The sequence below is a fragment of the Athene cunicularia genome (genome assembly GCF_003259725.1).
Source record: "Athene cunicularia isolate RWA chromosome 1 unlocalized genomic scaffold, athCun1 chr1_part2, whole genome shotgun sequence".
In the NCBI taxonomy this organism is placed as follows: domain Eukaryota; kingdom Metazoa; phylum Chordata; class Aves; order Strigiformes; family Strigidae; genus Athene; species Athene cunicularia.
Window position 1 is genome coordinate 71,272,011 of NW_020799092.1, and position 23,457 is coordinate 71,295,467.

Below are 23,457 nucleotides of genomic sequence, written 5' to 3' on the forward strand. Positions count from 1 at the left end.
TTTGTAGGATATAAAGTTTGCTTGAAAGCTAAGTGGGATTGGTCTTTATATGGCAAGGTGACCTGCAGAGCAATCATCACTGGGTTGATTCACAACACCTGTTTGGTTTAGATACAGTTCTCCAAATTCTATCTAAATTTGGAGAAATAAACATCTGAGTTCTAGGGAGTTTCTGAAAAACATTAAACTATGTAGTCATGTCTCCTTATTTGTATGGATTGGGGGCCATTATGTTCTGTAATTCATTTAAGTTAGTCATCTTCACATTCCTTAAAAAACGCAGCTTAAATAGGTAGGCATCTAGCTATTGTCTGCTCTTCTCTATTAGGTCATAGGCACAGCGATGCCTAAAACGTGCACTTTCTGAGTTTGATCCTGTTTCATACTGATTTCTGTTGTGGAGGACTTTATTTTGCTTGAAGCAGACACATGGGCGTAGCCCTGCTGCTGAAAAAAGTATTCCATTTTTTTCATTATACCATATGGACTGAGGATTTTTCCCAGGAAATAGGAGACTTTTTTCTAACCTTCCCTGCACCTTTTCCATCTCATTTCATCCAGTGTCCTGCATACACACGTCTGATGGGTCTATTCGCCATTCCACCTATTGAAGCTGGTCTGCAGAATTGATTCTTTGGCTTATTGTTTCTCCAGTCCTAACCCTATACTGTTACCTGGGGTGACCCTGATTATGTCCATGTCTGATCAGAAGGTTAGATGCTCTGTATCTCTCTGTAAAATGGTTAACTTAAGTGGTTTTGCTTCTCTGGTTATAGCAGTACACTCTGTGCTGTAGGGCTGAAATTGATCACCAAAGTTGTAGGTCTGAACAGCACTGAAACTTAGTTTGGGATGTGTGCTTTTATTTTCTTTCTATAGAAATCAATGTCAGAATATGGAATGCTCACCAGTACGGTTTTTGAAGCAGGAACTAGACACATGGCTTTCTTGCAGGAAAGATGGCTTTTTTGCTGTTCATGTGTTGAAATAAGTATGTAAGGTAGTCAGAGGGATATTTTGTCATAATTAGGTTCTTTCTGTCATGTTAAAGTTGAATTACAGTTTGGGATTAGAGGAGGGTCTTAAGAAGCAGCATGTAAATTCTTTATGACAGAGTCTTGTGGTCAAGATTTTAGTGATGGCTTAAAAAGGAATTCATAATTATTAGAGAGTATACTTTCAGTGACCTTGTGAAATGCATTATGTATGATTGTCATGAGGAAGACAAACGTTCATAACATTACATAAGATGGGTCATAAAGTTGCATCTGAAGTTTAAATCTGATTGGCATATGTGAATTCTTAGTTAATTTTAATTTTGCTCTTTTGATAGTTATTTTATGTACATACATTAATTCTACCTAAAACCTCTTCAGTTGTAGCCATTACTAGTAAAAGCTTTGTTTTCACTGGTTATTCCTTTCTGTTGTCTTCCCTTAAGGCCAGAGTTTTCCAGGGCAGCAACAGTATCTTATCACATGTTAGTTTAGTATTTGTGCAATGAAGTCCTCTCTGGAGTCTGGCAGTTAATGTTGGAAAGAGGCAGATGGTAGACTCATGTTACTATATACATAGTAGGAGAAAACAGAGGAGGAGTAAATTTAGGTGTTAGCAGATAAAATGACTAACAAGATGATTTTGAGGGCTGTTTTATATATGATACCAATTTGATGTAATCTGAGTTTTTTATTTATTTCAGAGAGCTATATAAATGAGGAGTCAAACTTTTGTCAGGGTAACTGTCCATCCCTTTGCACTTAGGCAGGTCTTGGTGGTCCAGATTCCTTTTTCAGAGCAACAATGCTATGGAACATCAGTGTTAGGTTTTTGCTAATTATAAGGTCAGAAATGGAAAAAGGAATTCAGAGCTTGTGGTATACATCAGTCTCACTTCAAAATAAAAAAAATAGTATGCTTATTCCTCGATTATTATAGCATAGCCTTTTAAATTGTATTCTATTTGGTTGTAATTCTGTCAGTTTTCAGCAAAAAAATCTCGGAATGTAACTCCTGATAAAAACTGTTACATTCGGGCTCTTTTTCTTAAATTTCTTAGGGTTTTACTCTAAAAGGGATAATTTTGTTTGGAAAATCATAATCTCTTATTTGTTTCCTAAGACTAATGGTAAAGCAGTGAGTTGAACTTATTTTTTTAAAGTTACTGAAACAGGGGAGCACAGCAGCAGCTTCAGTAATGGTCAGTCTCAAGACTGATGTATCTTCCTTTGTCCTACAGGACATTTCAGTACTCGGGTAGAAACTGTGTTTTGACAGACATATAGTGAACGTGCTTTAAAGGACTATGGACCACTTTCTGAATGTGAGATTTGCTGTAATTAGCTAGAGAGATGGGTAAATTAGTTTCTTTACATTATCTCTGTTTGAAATCTGGTATGAAAATGATGACACTAGAGAGGAAGCTGCCTCATTCCAGTATAATTAAAGAAAACTATCTATCATTGGTTAATAACGAAAATAGGACTTGATCACTACATACTACCTCACTACTGGTTTCTGTAGTACTTGTCATCCTTAGAGAAGGGAGTATGGGGGTAACAGAGACCACTTTTTATTTTGATGCTTGGGATTCTAAAAACCTAAAATTGATTCTTGTTCCACCTCCCCTTTCCCTTAACTCCCATTTTAGAGCATGTAGATAGTAGAGCTATTTGAAACAGAGTAAATTTTGTATATTTGAAAGTCAGACTATGTTAGGTATAAAATGGCATAATCATTCATGACAAAATTGCCAGTCAGTTTCTGAGCGGTTTCTACCATGTGTCTTAATATATTGGCTCTTCCTCAAGGTCTGCTACTTCTGTGAGTTGTAGGTCCTTGGCATTTGCATCCACAAACAATATTCAAGACCAGAATTGTCATTCAGGTTTCTTTTATGCAGGCATATTCCTCAAACTACAGTCTGTGTGATCTGACTATCCAATCCTTTGATCTTTACTGCAGGTTTTTTGTGTAATTATTAGTGCAATCCATTGAATTTTTATTAGCTGTCCATAATTTCTCCTTTGCATGTACAGTAATCAGTATTCTGTTAATTTCACAAATATTAATTTTTAGATTTGGAACTACTGTAGCTTTCAAAAGACTTTGAACTGTGTATCAGATACCCGTTGTTCATAACTACATATGTATACATATAGTTATATATAAATCTCTTCAAGTTTGCGTTGAGTTGACTGAACTGTAAGCTTTTAGCTTTCAAGCTGTGAGTATCAGTATTAATCCATCTATAAATAGTTTGCTCTGTTAGCTGTCATGATCTTTGATTATGAAGTCCACAGCAGACATTATCTTTAGAAGGATCATTACTTTCCGTTCTTATCCTGAAAATGTTTTTTCTCACAGCTTATTGTTTGAACAGCAAAGGTGACAGAACCGGATTTATCTACAGATTTGTATCTGTATTGTCACTTAATGTTTTATAAGAATAACCTTATATGTTACTTTTTTAGTCCTCCTCTTTCTTAAAACACTTTTAGTTCTCAGCTGATGTGCCGAAGTCTTTTTTTCCTTAGTTATATCCAGTATCATCTGTTCTTTCTTTTAATTATTGGACAAACAGTACATGCTGTGGGTAGCAGTTACAAGCCACAAGTATGCTGATTTTTCTGGCTCACGTACCTTGGCATTAGATCACATACAGCTAATAACCAAGGTCAAGTGGTTACCCACATGAGAGTACTAATGTGGATCTCTTTACCCAGCTGCTATCTTCTTTTTTCTAGTACCTTACAGGTCTAATATTTTTAAGTTTCCTCAGTCAGAATTGGATGAATGTAGCCAACTGGTTGGATTCTGTTAAAGGAGACTGGTGGATTGACACCCTGTAGTCCATTAGCCTCACTCTGAGACAGTCATTTGGTCTCTTAAAACTCTTGATGTTTGCTTGATATTGCATTACCTAGGAAACTTGGTCTCTGTAGAATAATTAAGGTAATGGATATTTGTAACTGATTTATCTGGAAAGGTTTTAAGAAGGATTTTTTCTATTTCCTGATGCATTCTTTGGGAAGAAATGATCATTTGTCACTTTCAGAGTTGTTTTTTGAAGCTTATGTGTTTTCTTCAGTTAGTCAATATACATCTGCATTTCTGAAGGTTCTAGTATGCACTGTAACCATTCTATTTGGTTTGTGATATTTGATAAGTAAATAAGGTTTAGTGTTAGACTTGAGCACAAAATATGTTACTACTGTTTATAGAAGCTTAGCTCAAGTTATAAAGACATCAGAAGAAGCTTTATCAGCTAATGAGAAATTTGGTTTACTAGTCTTTTTCTATTGTTGAAAAATATGGGAATTAATATCCTATGCAGACCATTAAAACCGATTGTTTTCCTTCACATTTTTTTCTTTGGTCACATTCACATTTACCAGGTTACGAAAGTAACTTGTTGAATATAGTTCTTAGGTGATAATACTTCCGTTGTATTTCTTAACCGTCTCTCCCCTTTCTATTTGCATTCTGAAGGATGATGCTCGTCAACTCTTCGTGTTAGCTGGAGCAGCAGAAGAAGGATTTATGACTGCAGAGCTTGCTGGAGTTATCAAGAGACTGTGGAAAGACAGTGGAGTTCAAGCTTGTTTCAACAGATCTAGAGAATACCAGCTTAATGACTCTGCTGCCTAGTAAGTACCATGTGGCAAAAATTCTCTCTCTGTCTTGTAAGTAATAGATAAAGGAATACAAGGGAAGTCTCATCTTCAGAAAAATTCTGCTCTCATGTAAATGGAAAATTTAGAAGTAAATGGACAAAGATATTGTCTACTTGGGTCAAAATGCTCCCAGATGGGCTTTAAGGGTAGAAAGGAAGAGGTGTAGTTTAATTAAGAATTGGATTCATGTTCTGACCAGTTTCATCCTCTTGAGGAAGATAAAAACTACTTTAAGGTGCTTTAATAGCATTTTTATTACAAAAACATGACTCGAGTACCTGTTCAGTATCTCAGCGTGTCCCGGAAGCTTGATTACGTGATGTGAATCTCTTACCAAGGACAGTACTTTCATGTTCATAATAGTTTCTCTTATGATTCAACATTGCTGCGTTTTCTTTGTTAATTAACAGTCTGTTAGAAATACATAGAGCAAAGGTAACAATGGGGATGTGTCTTCTGTGCTAGGGTACTTCATTAAAAAAATAAAATAGGAATCAAAGATGTGAAAAATAAGATGTGATGACAGCAAGTAATGGTAAGTCAGTCAAGGAAAAGAGTCCAAGGGAGAGGTAAGATGTTAAAAAGTGGCATAGCAGTGATACTGGCCTAATGGACAATTTTTTAAATCTTTATCATTCTGAATTAATTTGTAGTGCTTTAAACTCGTTTTCCCTGTCCTTAAAATAAGGTACTTGTGTTCTTTAGAATAACCATACATAAATAAACAACATGGAGGTGAGGTAACTGGTAAGACTGCTGGAGTAATGTAATTATAGGCATGCTGAACTAATAGAAATGTGATCAAATTGTATTGAAATTACACTGATAGTTCCAGCATGATCGTTACTTGTTTGCTGAAGTTGTTCTAAGCATACAGATGTAGATAGCAACAAGCTGAGCTCACGATGGCAGACCTCTTGACTTAAGAGATAGCTCTTGGTATAAACTTTCTTCAATATGGAGTGCTTCATTTGGAGGATCACTTTACTCTGGTAACCTCCTCTGTTCGATTTTCTTGTTTTAAATACTTCTGTCTCCATATTCGTAAGAAAACTGTTCTAGCCATACAATTGTATTCTTAAAATTGCTAACTTCTGGTCACAAGGAAGGAAGAACATAATGCCTTCCCTATTTGCTATGGGGAAAACCACAAATAATAATTATATAGTTTTTAGAAACACTGGTTTGCTTGGCCTGCATCACAAGATTTTTGGCAAGGAAAGTATACTATTGTAAAAAATGTATGCGTTTAGAAATTGTCAATAGGAAGTTAATTGTTATGTATTAAGCATTTTCTTAAAAACATTAATTCTGGCCAAAACACTGAGTTGTTCTTTTTGTACCTATTATCAAATCCACAGTAATTTTGGGCTTTGGTGGTTGTTCAAAGTAACATGTCTTTCAGTAGGTTACAAAGTGAAGGTGATTTTTTAGTTAGTGCAAATAACATTGGTGTACGTGGAACCATGTTTGCATTTGGGGATTTCACAAGAAGAATTGTTTGTAGTGGAGTCAATTGCATAAGTTTTTCTTTCTTCTAGGATCAAATATCTTTATGTCTCTAAAGCTTATTTCAGAAAACCTTGGAAAATTGAGGGGAATAATGTGCCTTTTTTCTTAGAGAAAGCTATTTATAGAAGTCAAGCACAATATAATGAATTGGACCTAGAACTTCTGTAATTCTTTGTGATTATCTTGTTACTAATTTATGAATAACTGAAAGCAGTATTTATTTTTATTTTCAGTTACCTGAATGACTTGGACAGGATAGCACAAACCAGCTACATTCCAACCCAACAGGATGTTCTCAGGACTAGAGTGAAAACTACAGGAATAGTAGAAACTCACTTTACTTTCAAAGATCTTCATTTTAAGTATGTAAATCGTGCTGCATGTTCATCTGTCTGTTAGGGTTTCTGTAAAGTTCTAGAATATAGACTTTCAATGGTGTAATTCAACAAATTTGTCTAACCACAACTTTGATTTCCAACACCACCACCCCCACCACCACCCCTTCTTTTTTTTCCCTGAAAAAAATTTCCCCAGGCTTGGCTCAATTTTCTGAAGGGTTGTGGGAGTCAGTGGAACTCCTGTAATAACTCAGAATAAATGAGCAGATATTAAGTAGTAAATGCTTTGGTTTTATTGGAAGCTTTTTGTAAAGATATTTTATATATAAATTAAATCTCAAAATATTCCATTTCCTGCCATGTTATATAGCTGTTCTATCAGATGCTTCCCTTTAAATTCACTTGGAGAGATGGAGGTTTATAAATGTTTGCTAGAGTAAATTCATTTTCCTGAAGAACTGAATTCAAATATGTGTTGTACTTTAAGGTAGTATTCCATTTAGTGTGATGGAAGAACATGACTTGTTTCCTGTGGTGTGGGATTTTCAAAATAATGTTAATATTTTAAACATTTTATGTCCAAAGGCATTTACAATGAAAGCCTAGGATAGTATAAGTGTAATAAAATTCTACCTCCTACTGATCAGGAAGGATGAGAAGAAAACTCAGTAAAACTCAGATTGCATCTGCATTTAGATTGTGTAGAGATTGTTGTCAGCATATATAATATATTTGTTTAGTATCTTCATGGAAAATGTTTTTTTCATGTAAATTCATAGCAAATACTATAATATGGATGTTTTAGGGCCATCAGTACTGTGGAAATATATTTTGTTTCCTTGTTTTAGGGTTTAAGTATACAAAATTGGTGTTCATCCATAAAATAATAGCTGGTAAATGTGAATAAATCTCTCACAAACCTAAGGAGAGTAGTCCTTAGCCAAGCCTCCAGAAGTCTTCAGAATTCTGAGGACCTACCCACTTTCTCACATTATAATGTTTCTTGTTTAGTTCCCTATTGTAGATGGGTTTAAAGTCTCTGTACTCTCAAAGAATTTGTATGCAGGTAGCTACTTCCAGTCTGTACTGAATATTAGGACTGTTATGGTATATGACTTACCTTCACAGTTCTAGAAAGTCTATTACAAGGACGTACGATTACACTTCTATAAAAAGTGTAACTTTACAGCTAAATACTTCTGAAGGCCTTAATGTTGTACATTTAAACACCTGTACAGCAGGTGTTTAAATTTTAGGTGCCTCAGGAGATAGACTTAATGAGTTACTGGAAGGACTTGAAGAAGTATACTTACATAACATTGAAAAGAGTTTTTAAGATGAACTAAAGGCATAAAAGGCTTGATTATACCAAGATGAAGGTACATAAACGTGACTAGCTGTGCAATATTGTGTACTTGATTTTTTTAATTCTTTACTGTTTTGCTGTGTGTGTTTAGATTCTCTTGAGGTTGGGCTTCATTTTAGCCTTCTCTATAAAGCGCTTAGCATAGGTTTGATTATTGATTGAATCTAAAATGCAGATATCAAGTAATCTTCATCCTGTTTCTATAGACTATTTCAGAAGTTAGTTGAGTCTGATTATTTACTGTCTTCAAAGAATACCTTATTTTTAGAAAAATTCTTCTGATAATTTATCATTTCTTATGGACAAAGCTTCTTAGTACAGAAGTATAAAACATTAGCATTATCATTGATAGAAGTAATGACTCCAATTTAAGGTATTGTTAATGTATACAAGTATGAAATATCTTCCTATGGGTACAGCCATCACTGTTTGAGAACTAAGTAGAGCTAGGTGGATGGCTTACACTTGTAAGTTGTTATCCCAAGACTTCCCCTCAACCCTGCCTCTGAAGGTAAGGAACACTTCTAAGGAATACTACTTTATTTTTAATTTTTAATGGGAGTAAATTTTAAAATGTTTTTAAGATTACATTATTCCATTGTAGAACATTAAATGGGCAATGAGCATTGTCACTTGCACGATAGTACACCCAAGTAGAAGACCTCATTAGAGGTTATGATGTTTTTGACAATTTTTGATCAGAAAGCAAAGGGTCTTCATTTGTCTTCTAATTTGTTTCCTTCCCTACTTATTTTTCTTGTGTTTTTTTATATAGCAACTTGGACCACTTGAAGATTTCTGAAAATAACAACTAATAGAATCCCTTCATGTGCAATTGACCTAGTCATGTAGTACACTAACGTGAAATCTGTATCTTTATCTACCCCCTGCAATCTCACAGCCCCGGGAAAACAGGAAAGGGGGATAATAAAAAATACATGTTGGTTTTAATAAGTGTGTATTATATGAGACTTTCCAGATACATATTTTATTTTTGAAAACACCCTGCCTCAAAAAAATATTTGTCAAATTCAATGTCTTTCGCAATGCTGGGACTGAAACAAACAGCTTGTATAGACTTAAAGAAGTGAAAGCAATCCTCATAAGTATCTGGTGTCCTTTTGGCCTGTATCCCATTTTATATGGGTACTGAAATCAAGTTCTTTGCTTAGTCTGAAAGTAGCAGAACACAGCAAATCTAGCAACACTAGTTTTCACAAATGTATTGTGTTAATGAAACGACCCTGCATAAGTCCATAAATTTGCACAATTGCAGATAAACCATTCAGAAAGCTATCTGTTTAGTATAGTGATATAACATAGCTTAGTAGAGTGTCTTCAGTGCTTTGCATTTAGTTCAGTGATCTGTCTTAATGTGGCATAGTCACCTTGTAATCTTCATTAAAGTCTGTTTTCTTTAAATAACGGCGTCACTAAAGCATTTCTCTAATAACTTTATTCTTTAAATAAGGAGGGTAGATTCAGCTGTTACAAACATCAGTTCTTTTAGCACTGCCTTGTATTTCTTTTTAGTTCATTGTAGACAGACTTAACTTGCGTATGTACAATATGGTTCTTTTGAGTAGTCAGACCATGGACAGTACTATGAATTTTAGCACCTGAGCCAAGTGCTTAATAGATGCTCTTGAACTCAAACCTGCGTGCACACCATCCTGTATTGGAAGGTGGAATCTGTAAGTCATTCTTCCAAAACTTCTAAAAATGTATCTGCAGATTAAGCAGCTTCTATGTTTCAGTCTTTCAGGACTGTGACCTAATAGTCCTCAGTGTGACTTCTAACAGGGCAGATGAAATTTAAGACCACTTCGTTCAGAATAGCTAATTGTTCTGAAAGATACTTGAAACCTTATCTTCTTTTTAAGAATTCTGTGTGTCTAATAGTTGTTTTTTTTTCTGTATGCCTGTAATTTCTCTGTACTGATGCTGTATGGAGAAGAAACTTAATTATGTAAATCAATCCATCAGGTACTTCTGACTTGCTGTTCAGGTGTTCACTGTGAAACTGTAGTGCCAAAACTTCATCCAGCACTAGAATTTAGTATATAAAAAATTTAAAGATTAATGCAAAAAGATGGCTTGCATAAAGAATGGAGAGTTTCTTAGGTGCACTGTCAGACAACCCCCAGAAGAGACAAGCATCACTGGTAAAATACACCACTAGCAGAGAGGCTGATCTGAAATGAAATAAATGTTTCTGGCTGAAATCAATATCTGCAAATATTAACTGGAAATTACAATTCTATGTTCTCAAAGTTGTCAGTCTACAGTATTTTCTCTCCCTTCCAAGGATACCTGCTGGCAACAGAGTCTGAACAAGACAAAATCATAGAATTCCTCTTGTGCAGACCTATTTTCTTTATTTATTTTTGGTGTTCTTCGAATACTTTTTACTGCAGATTTTTATTAATACAGGTGTTGGTTCCCATCTCCTCACACCATGATTCACTGTTCATTGTATCAGCATGCTATCTGACTTGCAAAATACTTGAGGTTCCTAATGATGTCAAATGAAAGCTCTGTCTTTCAGGGTGACTGTAGCCCGTAATAGTTAGCAAATGGCCATTTAAAGCATTTAGGTATCAGAGAAAAACGAATCCATATCATCCTGATTTGCTGGTCCTGTTGAGTTCTGGAATGTGGTCTTTACCTCTTGCTCTATTTCTGTTAAACTAAGAATTTGAAAGAAAGAAGACTCACCTTTATAGCTGAGTTTTTCCATGTAACTACATTTCCAAAAAATGCATTTATTAGTGGGAAAAATGATTATTCTTATTATGTAACGCTTATTTTATCTTTTAAGAGAATTTCTAAAATAATTTTAGGAGCTCTTAAAAAAATACCCCATTTAAACATGGTCAGTTGAAAAATAGATCAAGTTGCAGTTTGATTCAGGAGAAAGGAGCTGGAACTCACCAGGATTTAGAGATTTCAGATTAAATTTGAAAAAGTGAAAATTAGATTTCAAATCTTTATATTCAGAATACTAAAATACCAATAATGTCAGTGCTACTTGTGTCCCACTTCCTTAGTACTGCATTATTTTCAAATATTAAAACACACCACTCTGCTCTTAAAGAATCTTATGTTGTTGATTATTGTAGACTTTATTAATTTGGGCTAAAGGTTGAATAACACTTTGATCTAGTTTACATTTAGTAAAGCTAAGTCGGTATTTTTATTCTTTTATAGGTTACTCTGTTAACGAAATACAGTATTGTAGATAATAAGTTTTGTTTAGCTTTCATCTCACTTTCTCTTGTTTTGTAAAATGTTAGAAGGCTTTTAAGGCTTAAATTGTTTTGGAGTTTTTTAATATCAAAATACTAAATAGCAAAAAACATTGCAGATTTTTGTTCCTTTTTAAAAATTTTGTGGTCAGATTTACATAGCTGATAATTTCAGATTTTGTTGGTTAACATTCAAAAAGCTAGAAATTCCAAAGTTCATTCCCTGCTTTGCACTTCTGTTTTGCAGAATGTTTGATGTTGGAGGCCAAAGATCAGAGCGGAAGAAGTGGATTCATTGTTTTGAGGGTGTTACAGCAATTATTTTTTGTGTGGCATTAAGTGATTATGACTTGGTCTTGGCTGAAGATGAGGAAATGGCAAGTACCTTAATGTTGAAGAAGGAAATAGTTCCTGGGTAAAGCTAAATAAAAGGAAAGCTGTAAATATATCTTTTAGAGTACTTCTGCTTTATAAGATGTATGGGTTTGGTGTAAAATGTCTTAGAGGAATGGTGATAGAATTCATGCTTTCAGGTTTCAGAGTATTTCCTCAGATTCTTATAAGGAATACTGAGACAAGTATTCTTCCCAACTGTGTTCCCATGTTTTAAAGGATGCATAAATTCATGAGGAGAGATTGTCAGTAATACACATTTAAGTCTATGGATGCTAGAAGTATATAGTAAGAAATAGCTTGACTTGTATATTTCTACTTAACTGCATGTTTTGTTTTCCTTCCTCAGTCTTCAGTTTTTGTTTCTTTCTAAATGTGCTTCTCTCATCTCTTTCCATAGTTGCAGAAATTTCTCTTTCTTCTCCCTTCCAACCCTCTCCACTTCTTTTTCCTCTTTGAAGCTGTGACTCCTCCCATGTCAGTATGCACAGAGTGCATGCTTTTAACTGAGTGGTGTAAAGTGCTGCTTATCTATTATGTGTGAATAATTAATAGACTTCTGTGTCTTCCTCATGTTCTGCAACTTCTTATAAAACATAGTCTGGGGAGGAAAGAGAAATAAATAAAACCTTTCAAGTCAAGTGTAGTCAGAGAAGGTCATACTGCTACTTAAATGACTGAAGCTTGACCAGAGTACTTAAATGTTGGCTATTTTATCTACAGAGTTAAAAATTAGGGTAACGATTAAAAAAAAACCTGCTCACTTGATTCTCTAGTTCTGTAGAACTGGGTTTTTTTTTTATACTGGAATTTCAGCTAGGTGCAGAAATTAATTTTCAATTTCCAGAAGATCTAATCAGTATAAGACAAATTCAGGTAACTCAACAACTCTTGTAGAATATCTGTACTGCAAAATGTTAGAAATTTCTAAAATATTGAAGAGCTTAAACCTGGAAAGGGGGGGTAGGGTGGGGGGCAAAGTATTTGCCTAACTGTTACTTGCATTTATAGTGGTCTTGGCCTCTGTTTTTCCCTGTGGTAAAATGCGATTCTGTGTGCTAACAACTTAGTTTTGTAACTTATCCAGTTCATTTTTAACTAGTAAAATTATGTATCCTGATCTTACTACTGAAGTCTGATAAAATACAACGAGGTGTTTTTTTCTAATTACAGAATCGGATGCATGAAAGCATGAAATTGTTTGACAGTATCTGCAACAATAAATGGTTCACAGACACTTCTATTATTCTTTTCCTGAACAAGAAAGATCTTTTTGAAGAAAAAATTAAAAGGAGTCCTCTCACTATTTGCTACCCTGAATATGCAGGTATTGGAGGGGGGGTGAAGGTGTCAAGTAATTTTTCGTTAATTAACTCATTTTTCATGCAGAAATCAGGAGTAGTTTAATAACTCTAGGTATCTAAAATATTTAAATGAAATAAAGTTTATGATGAGTGAGTTGGTTTTATGGATCACAAATAAAATAGTGCTAAAGCAGATCAGTCGTTTTAATTAGGTGAAATAATGCTGGTCCACTGATAGTGTTTACATGTTACTGCTGCAACTCTTTTCAGCCTAATTTATTTAGCCCATTCTTTTTTCTGATGTCCTCCTAGTTTTGTACTTGGATGCAAATTTTTTAACTAACAGGAATCCTTGAGGATACATGAGAGTTTATTTGAACAGGGATTGTATATACATTTTAGAAGTAGGCGGCTTATTCAGGAAATATATGGCAAAAGAGTATGATTTCTTTTAATAAGTCTTTGCCTTTTTATGTATCATTTTCAGACTATTCCATTGTACAGAGAATAGCATGTTGGTGGTAAAAAATCTTAAGAGAAATATATATGCCAAATATCTTTGAGTTTGGGAGAAACCCAAAGCTTTTAAACACCTAAAACTTGAATAACTTGAATGAAGGAAGCAAAATATCCTAATCAAGGGAACAGTGATGGGTCATTAATGACCTGCTCCATCTTCCACAGCAGTAAGTGGAAAGACTTCCTGCAGCTGGAATTGAGTCCTTAGTTTTTATTTTTAAAAAATGTGTCCAAAAGGTTCCTTCAGGATTTATCTATAGCATCTTTAAGCAATGGCTGTGGAATTACTCCTCTTCAGGTTTAGGTTGACTATTTCCAAAGAACTATTTCCTTCAGAGATAGAATATGCATCTTGATCTTTCTCAGCTTGAAACCTACTTACTAAGCAATTTTCTCCTTCTAGGATCAAACACTTATGAAGAAGCAGCTGCTTACATTCAATGTCAGTTTGAGGATCTGAACAAGAGAAAAGACACAAAGGAAATCTACACTCACTTCACATGTGCCACAGACACAAAAAATGTGCAGTTTGTTTTCGATGCTGTAACTGATGTCATTATTAAAAATAACCTTAAAGACTGTGGCCTCTTCTGAGAACAGACAAAAGGTTGTTAAATGGTAAATTACATGCCTGAAAACAGGATTTAGGCATTTGGAATAGGCCCATGCTGTGTAAAACCTGCATAAATATACTTAATTCTCTTTTATTTTATTTCTAGGTTTGGAGAACGACTTCGCACAATCCTAATCTGATTCTTTTTGAGGAGAACGAAATACAAAATACATTGTGCTGAATGATAGATCAGTACTGTACTTGCCTGTTTTAACAGCTTTATTTATGTTTGTCTTGTAAATTTAAGTAATTAGTTAACACTGAGATGTCAGTTGATTGTATGTAAACTTAAAATTGTAGTAATGTATTTGTATAAACGTTGAACGGAATATTTTAGTAACTTGATGTCCTCTAAAATTTCCATGTTTTATGAACATACTCTTAGAGGAGACAGACACTTTTTGCCTTTGGATTATTTAAACATCTTGTAAAATTAAATTTTCTTTTTGTCTTAAGGGTGCATGCTGCCTTATTCTTTACTTTTGTTCGTAATACTGTATATGGCGTTAGCTCTTTTTGATATTTAAAAAGCCTCATACACCTGCTCAGACTTAAAAGAAAATTAACCAATAAAACTTGTTTTTTGCCTTAAGTTTTGAAAAAAAATCTTTTTATAAATTTAAGATAAATGCAAAGATTATTTTTAAAATTTAAATGAAATCCACAGGTTATGAAATCTGGGCTTGCAGTCTTTGCAGGGCAAATGTGACAACACTGAGAAATTGAATTTTAAGGTTCAGCTGTCATTGAAACTCATGGAAATGCACAAAGGAAGTTGTTAAAACCATTAATATCAATAAAAAAAGAGTGTGAAACTGTGGTCTTTGCTCAGTGGAGTGAATGGCAAACCCTTTTTTTTTAATAGACCGTTAACAAAGGCTGGATTTCAGAGTAATTTTTTTTTCTGCTTACTTAAGTAAAATCATGTTCTCCTTAAACTTTTTGCTATTTTCTGGTAATAAAACTGGTTTGATAATTTAATAACTATAGAAATATTAGGTTCTCCCACAAGACATGACACAGTGGCTTCACAGATTAAGGCAATTTCCTGTTGCATATAAAAATCTTCAGTATTTTGGATAGGGTGTTATAATGACTTGTAAATGCTGGTTCTTTAATTTCCTATTTAATTATAATTAAAGTCTCACAGTTTGTTTAATAAGTTAAAGAATATGGTTTTCTTGTTATGCTTTCATGATGTGATTTGTTATCTTGGGTACATTTCATCCATTGCCTTATGGGTAGTGCCAAAACTGATTTTTTTTATACAGATTTTAAAATGAATGAGCTTCTACTTGTAAATAAGTTCATGGATGGTTGTCTTAAATGTATGTCATCGAGAAGATACAAATGTACCAAACATGGAAGTATGATTTTCTATAATTGTTAAAATATTTCAGGCAGCTACAGCACATCATAATTTCTGTGAGAATAAGTCTTTGAACCTGTTGCTATTTTTCTATATTATCTTAGCATTTATGTTCTTAGAAATGTTCAACCAAAATATTTAAGTCAATATTCTGTTATTTAATTTCTGAGTGTATGAGTTTCATTTAGGCCTCAGCTTGAGTAAAACTTGTCTGCACTTCTTATTCTTTAATGCTTCCTTTGTTAGGTACAGAATTGCTAAATGTGTTTCAAAGGAAAGATTAGAAAGGAGAAAACTTACTACTGGAGATAGTTAAATATATTCGTAAATTATGAGCTTTTTCAGCAGTTACGGTAAGCAATCTGTATATCCTGGGCTTCTTTTAATTGTGATTTACAGTTCTGGGTCCATAACTGATTTTAAATCTCATTGAACTACTTTGTGGAAATGTATTTACACCTACATTCAAGTTGTTTTTTGTACTTAATGTAAAACAAAAATTGGGATTAATCAAATTACGTAAATAAATTAAATTTTGTGCCTTGCTTGAAAGAAATGTTTTTCATTAAATGTGCTGATGACAATCTTTTTGCATCCATCCTGTGGAGATAACTAGGTAGCAAAATTAGAAGATAAAGTCAAGAGTAAATGCAAAAACTTTATGCAAGGAACAGTAATGTGAAAATGAGCATGAATTGAAGATTATTGATGAATTCCTGAATGTTTCTCTTCTACCAGTGTTCCTAACACCTTCAGTTTGAGAATTTTTGGAATTTTGCAACTGGTGTTTAGTGAAAGTATTTACGTCTTAACACAGAACAAATTCGTGAAATACTTTTGCTTGCTAGTCCAGGCAAATAAGATTGTCTTTCTGACTTGATGAGCAGACAGCGAGTATGTTTCCTTATAGATGCTCTGTACTGGTTGAACAGTCTGTCCTGAGACAAAAGTTGTCAGCCTAGGCCACTGCTCTAGGAAAAGCTACAAGAGGATTTATGTGAAATAGCGGTGGGAGCCACATGTACTTTTCACTGCAATTGCTCCACTCCATCTCTGTTCCCTCAGGGCGGTGCTTAGTCAGAGCACTGCAGAAAATGGACAAAATCTTGCAGGCCCACCACTGTGGAATAGTCTTGTTCCTCAGTAATCTGAGGCTCTCTTCTCTTCCAGTTCTTCATTCCTCATTTCTTTATGCAAAGTATCCAGGGAAACTGCTTTTTCTAGCCTTATACAAGGAAGCTCCCTCTACTATTTTAGATATTACTTCAGATTATTTTAAATGTTATAAATTTATTACATTTAGGGAATTACAACTTTATGGATGCTTCTTTAGCCCCCATGGTCTTGTGAGCATGTTGTCTCAGTAAACTGCAGCTATCATTAAACATGTAGTTATATTTTTAAGGGGCTTAACTATGAGGAACTGTGGCTTTGGAAGATTTTTGGCTTCATGATGTTACTTACTGAATTTGGAGGAAGATTGTAGTAATTTATTAGTAACTAAAACAGGGTCCAGGATCATAGCATGGGAACAGTGTAGCATTTGCTGGATTGCCATTTCTGTTTCTATCTGTGCAATTAGCAGCTTCATGATTTAAATTCTACGTAAAACCTGAGGGAACAAAGGAGATCAATCTGCAACATGCTGAACAGCATGATAGCTAGTGTGTGTTTAGAACTGGGGAAAATGAAAAGTCAAGTTTCTGTTCCAAATCAATCAAAAAAGGAAACCCTACCAAGATACTGGCTATCCTACTGTGTGGATGTCTCTTTAAGTTGTTATATTTCATATTAATAACTAAGAGTCTGGGGGTCAAAGAGTAATACCAGGGTTGTGAACTTCAAATCATTGACTATTTCATTTTGAAAAATGTGTAGAAGATGCAACAAGAGACTGAAAGCATCTCATCCTGTGAGAGAGCACACTCACAGACTATGAATGAGAAATACGAGACTGGTGAAAGAGTGAGTTAATTACCAGTCATTAGCTATATCAATGCCTGTAGTTTTCATAAAAATTTAGATATTTTTTTTGACTCTGAAGAACAGGAGTATTAATTTCAGTTGCATAGGTGGAAAAAAAAAACATTTCCAGCTCTGTGTCTGAAGTTCTTGCAAAGAACCTGCCTTGACATAGAGGAAGTTAGAAGCAGAATTTCAATCAGATATGTTTACAAGTCATGAAAATATGCTGTAATTAAAAATGGACGAGTAAAGTGCATTAATCAAGCTTTTTATGCATACCATATTTAGGAGCAGCCTTTTTCAAAGTTGGTCATGGTTCTAGACAAGGTGTTTCTGGTTAGTTTGCTCTGCATATGGTTTCTTTTTTGTGGTAGTGGGAAGGCTTTCTGACTCTTACCTGACACAGCAGAGATCAGGGTTATTGAGGGTTACGTAATTTTAGTAATAAATTGCTTGGACTATGACATAATTCAGATTATTTTTTTAAAAGCAGTCTATGGCTTGAGATCCATATGGTATAGTGTAGTGCTATATCTTTTTTGGTCATACTTCCTTTTGGGTTTTAGAAAGGGGAAACAGTTAGGTCCACCATATAGAAATATAGTTCTGTAGTAGAACTGTATTTCTGTAGTGCAATGCCTCAATTCTGAAATGAATTGCAGAGCAGCTGTTACAAACGAAAGATGTATGTATGCCAGGATGTACTGATCAGAATGTGCTATCTGAAGTTTGACTGTTTTTAATTGCAGTGAAACAAAAAAATGTTTTAAAACTGAGTATGTTGTCAGTGGAAGTCCCTGTGGCTTCACAGAACTAGTTGTTTCCAGCTAACTTCTTTATTCTCTCTCATTTTCTGTCCTTAAACTAATAGAGAAGTTTGGTAAGAGGTGTCACTCGTCACTGTGCTTTTCCACTCACAGGTTGTGCTATTGTGTAGACATCTTAAGGAATGTGTACCTTGAACCCTATGGAATATGCTGATGTTTAATTTCTTTTGCAGATAAAGAAAATAGATGTCTGTATGTAATGTAAAATTATTATTATTATTACACCAATATAAGAATATGCAGACTAATTATAGAGTAACTAAGTGTACTTAAAACTGCATGTATTCCTATTGAAATCGTGAAGAAAAGTCTGGGAAACCAGGAACTTGAGCAGGTGAAGCTTTTCAGTTATGTAGCTTATAGTTCCATAGTGATACACAGTCTGATCAGAAGTCCTTACAGTATGACACAGAGCACATCTCGTATACCTCTTGCAAATAAGTGTCCTTGTTTCTACAAAATATGAATGCACTTTGAGACTGTACAGTACAAATAGCTGAGTGGGAGTCATTTTACATAGATATTAAGATACTTCCAGAAGGGTTTGGCCATTTGTCAAAATAAAGTAGCAGTTATCTGAACTAAACCAAATTAATAATCCATCAGATTTGTACATAAATTCAAAAGATGTAACAATTTACCTCAGGAACCATAATGTCTTGCTCTGGAAAAAAAAAATTGCTGAGGCACAGTCACATATTCTCACTCTCCTGCTCTGCCATTGTAATGATTCTACTACAATGTGATAAAACACCCCACGAAATGTGTTCTAAAAATTCTGTGGAACTAAGTAATCCTGAGAATGTTACATATTTTTGATTGGAAAAGGCTATTACTTGTCCTGTATGCCAGGATTTTTTTTTTTTGTAGTTTAAAACAAAGTTTCAGCTATTCCTGTTTTGATTCCATAAATCACAAACTTAGAATACTTTGTCTAACTTTTGAGAGCTTTGTTATTAATACAAGAATAATTTTTCAGCGAGAGTAGTATTACCTTTCACTTGGTGTAAATTGCCAACAATTATATTTCAACTGCATAATTAAAATATGAAACTGAACACCAGTAATCAGAAAAAGCATATTCAAATTATATTCATTGACTTAATTGTAGGAAACATACTTGAACATGTGTTCAGAATGTGATTTTTGCCCTGTGTATTATGTTTTAAAGCTACCTCTAAGTCAGCAAGGATAGTTTGTCACATCCGGTTTCTAATGATGATCTTTCTAGTACTTTTAATCTTTAACACAAATATGGTTTAAATCCTTCATACTTCTAGAGATGTTATTGTAAAAAAGTAATTTGTTAGATACTGCACATGGAGATGAGTACATTCTGAAGTTGTTGCTTATAGATTCTGCCAGTATCTCTCATAGCCAAGTTATGTTGGTTTGGCTTAAATGTCATTAATTTGCCTTGGTTTTGCTATGTATAACTTAATTCTTTGTAAAATGTCTTTGGCCTTCTGACTATTTAAGGGATGGAAGAAAGTCATAAACTATATCATCTACTGAGACAAAAAGAACATTTTCAAGATACTTGTAGTCAGTCAGGCAGATGATGTTCGGAAGGCTTTAAAGAAAATACTCCATGATAAACTTCACAGCTGTGTTCCAGCATTTGAAGAATGCAACTTTGAGACGGTGAGATATGTGTAGTTGCTCAGCTTCCTACCCCTTTTCCAGGTGAGGCTCTTAGATGTCTGTGTATTAAAGAGCCAGGCAGCCTCAACAGAAACGTTGAGGAAGAGGGTTGTGAGCCTCTTAGCAAAAAGAAATAGGCAAGAGGCACCCTACTTCTACTGGAGAGGAGAGAGGGAGCACTCCCCACAGGGGTGGAGAGAGATATAGGGGAGGGAGGCAGCTGCAATGGTTATTTGTTAAGTTCGTATTTGAATGCTCTTAGGGTTTAATACAATTTTACAAGAAGAGATGATGTGTGTGGGTGCTGCTATAAGAAAGTTGTTGGTATATTTTACAGTTAATCTTGAAACATCTTGTCCTATCCACCTTCTCAGCCCTTGAAGATCTATCTTCCTCTAGTTAAAACCGTGCCAGAAAGAATAAAATGCTAATACAACTGTAGAGTAATACTTTGCTGGTTTTCAATGAGTTTTTTCTTCAAAACCAGAATTTTTAGTGTAGAGTCTCAAAGATGATCTGAAAGATAAATCCCAAGACTGTTTAATGAGTTTTATGGTGTTTTAAATATTAAAGCGCAGAGACTGGGACAAGCTATTTCATTTCACTTTTTTTTTTTTTTTTACCCCCAGTAGACCTGTGAAAAGAGTAATAGAGGACTCGGTGCTCAGTGTGAGCCTTCCTGAGAGCAGTGTTGAAATACAATGCTTCCATAGGCTGTAAGAGAGGCAGAATGAAGCATTTGTATCTTCTGTGGAATTGCAGCAAAGATCTGATAGCACTTACTGATAGCTCTGATGTATAGTATCAGTGATACAGGACCTTAAACTACCAGAGTACAAGTGTTAAGGTCCTTTGAGGCCAAACTGATGACTGCTGTAGAGGGGTTGTTTACATAAACTGACTTTCAGTGAAAGCTTTAAAAGGAGTTAGCTGTTTCATCACTTTCAGAAGGACTTCAGAAAGCAATGAGCAGTTATGTTAGAAATGGGATAATTTGCTTCACTTTAATGTTCAGCATCTCAAGTGAGTTAAAACAGTTTGTCAAGTGATTGCCTATCAGCTGGCATGTGGTAATGAGTGTGTTTTCTTAGCCTTTGGCAAAGTGCAATGTAGTTCAGATTATTTAAAACATAATGAAATTTATACATCTAAGAAGTAAGGAGGACATGATCACTAAGGAAATAGTTTGCAAAATTAAGATTTCGTATTAGGTAATAAAGCCTTGCATTTTTCCAATAACACTTAGACACATAATCACATTATGTCAGCATTTCAGAAATTTCTGAAGTATATCTATGCCAGGTTTTTGGAGATAGCACTTCTCATCGTCATACTGCATACAGAACTGAGGGGATGATGGCACTCACAGTATTTTCTGTAGTCCAGTTGCAAGGCTATTCAGCCTGATTTTTGAAATACATTTGACCTGCTCAAACTGAGAAAAATGCCCTGATGACTGGGCTAATAAATACGCAAATGGTTGTTTTAAGTTGTGCTGTTAAACTGATTTCATTTTAGATAATATGACTTCTCATTCCTGCAGGGGCTAGAATCTGTACATATCACAGTTACCAATCCTAATAATTAATTATTTTGCAACAAACTTGTATCTTGTACGATAAGTTCAGTAGAAGACCTAAAAGTTAGATGTCTACTCAGATGCTTGCCCTGAACCAAAGCAGATGCTGAACTCACTTGCCTGGGTCAGCCTTGCCAGCTGTATGTGAGACTGGCCATGTCCCTGCTCTTCACCTTTGAATGGTAACAAAACCATTCTTTTACACCTTTTTTTCAGACACCATGTTATTTATAATGCTTTATAATGTATAATTCAATTTGAAATTTATTAATTATTTTCTGAACTACCAGCAAACAGGGGAAACTTACAGAGCTCCCTTAAGACTGATCTGGTCATCCTTTAGCTGTGTCTTTGAGTTGGATGTATTCAGCCTGATGAGACTTTTTCTGTACAGTGCACGTTTTTTTAGTCCTTCCATTCTTGCAATTCTTTCCTGCATCAGTTTCCATTTCTCCTCGTGTATCTTGCAAAGCTATTTATAAGTGAAAAGGGTTTAAAAGTGGAAAGTTTTCTTTAAAAAAAAAAAAAAATCCTTTTGGTAAGATGGATGGGGAAAGAATATGAAATGAGCATTTTACTAAAAAATATGTTTGAATCATTTCAACAAGCTTTCAAAATTTTCCATTCCCAAAGCTTAGATACTGCTTGAGAGGTTAGTAATTACTAAACAGTTTAATGCACTTTTTAAAAAAAAATATGCAGATTAAAACACAGAAAAATACATTCTCAAAGGCTGAAATACCAAAACCCCTTTCTGCTTCCATGCTGTTTCTGGTCAGACCAGAATAATTAATGGATAACTTCCATTAAGTCATGATGTTATTAGGCCAGAGAAAGATAGACAAAAATCATAACACTGTGTTCATTCTGGAAGAATTCGGGTAGCATATTGAGGAAAGGCTGTCAACAAAACAGGACTGCAGGAGTTTAACTAGACATCAGACCACTTTAGGAGAACATTTTTAAAATTTCTGAATGAAGGCGTGCAGCTTCCTTGTAAGGTTTTTGCCTGATTTGATTTTGACTAAAGACTGCTGCTAAAGCAATCTTTTGCCAAATTGCCAACTGGAATTCAGCTCTAGAGCCATTAGTCTTTAGCTGCTGGGTTCAGAAAGAGATTCCTAGGAAGTCAGTTTTCTTCTTTGCTTTAACTCTTAACTCCACAGGGGACTTCTGTGTTCTTAGGTGGACAGTGGCCCATGAGGTGTAAGCTGGACTTTTAAGGCAGATTTTTCTTATGTGTTGTATTCTGGAAGGTAAAATAGTGGAGTTAACGTGTCTATACAGGCTTCTGTGCTTTAAGCACAATAAATTGATGTTTACAGAATTTCATTATAGCAAAATAAGGTACTTTGTTAGCTATTATTCAGCACAGCACTTCACATATTCTGAGTAGGTGCTCAGTGCTGCTGCATTCTGCCTCTGTGCTGAATTCTTTGAAAGAGATGACATGAGAAATACGGTGAGAAGCTACCATCTTTTACTTTCCTGTATCTATTAATCTTTATATATATAATCTTTAAAATTGGATTTTTTTTTTATTGCTGTCAGACAGCATGGAGGGCATACCACAGAGCATGATAATCATGAGATGGCATAATCAAAATGTATTTTGAGTCACAAAGATGAATTTGCTCCTAATGCCAAAGACTCTAGATAATGGAAGAGTAAGAGCCAAATAACAGAACCCAAGCTGTGAGCCAGTGTACCTTTCTACTTAGAGGTTTTTTTTCCTCTCTAGTTCCTTATCTATGGCTACAATAAATGTACTTGCCAAGTACATTGATTTATGGGGATCTTTGGTAGCAGAGGGAGGTAACAGGAAAGGCAGTGAGGGGAAGAGGAAGCAGCTGGGGATGCCAATGGCTGTGGGATTTGTTACAGCAGAAAAGTAAGACCTAAACATCTCTGTTGTGAATGCTATTTTTAATGTTTTGGAGAGGAAGCAGATGGAAGGAGACGATCAGATCAGCACAACATGGAAAGATAAAGAGTAAGCCCTTTTAAAGCAATATATAATCCTTATGGGTAGATGTCTCTTCTGTAACAGTCTCCATACGATGATCATATGGACATACACACAGCCTCTGGCTGTCTTCCATGTAAC

The 23,457-nt window shown here is 34.8% G+C and overlaps 1 protein-coding gene across 2 annotated transcripts in view; it reads left to right on the forward strand.

Moving 5' to 3' along the window:
• GNAI1 (G protein subunit alpha i1) overlaps nt 1–16,003 on the forward strand; it is a 36,170-nt gene extending 20,167 nt beyond the window's left edge. The window contains exons 4-9 of one of the 2 annotated variants that reach the window (XM_026868189.1): nt 4,489–4,646; nt 6,419–6,547; nt 11,385–11,514; nt 12,704–12,857; nt 13,757–13,971; nt 14,073–16,003. In XM_026868189.1, the coding sequence (XP_026723990.1) occupies nt 4,489–4,646; nt 6,419–6,547; nt 11,385–11,514; nt 12,704–12,857; nt 13,757–13,947 (762 nt within the window). In that variant the 3' untranslated portion in view covers nt 13,948–13,971; nt 14,073–16,003. The remainder of the gene's footprint in view (nt 1–4,488; nt 4,647–6,418; nt 6,548–11,384; nt 11,515–12,703; nt 12,858–13,756; nt 13,972–14,072) is intronic. The other variant, XM_026868190.1, reaches the window with a different exon arrangement.
• The last annotated feature ends 7,454 nt before the right edge of the window (nt 16,004–23,457 follow it).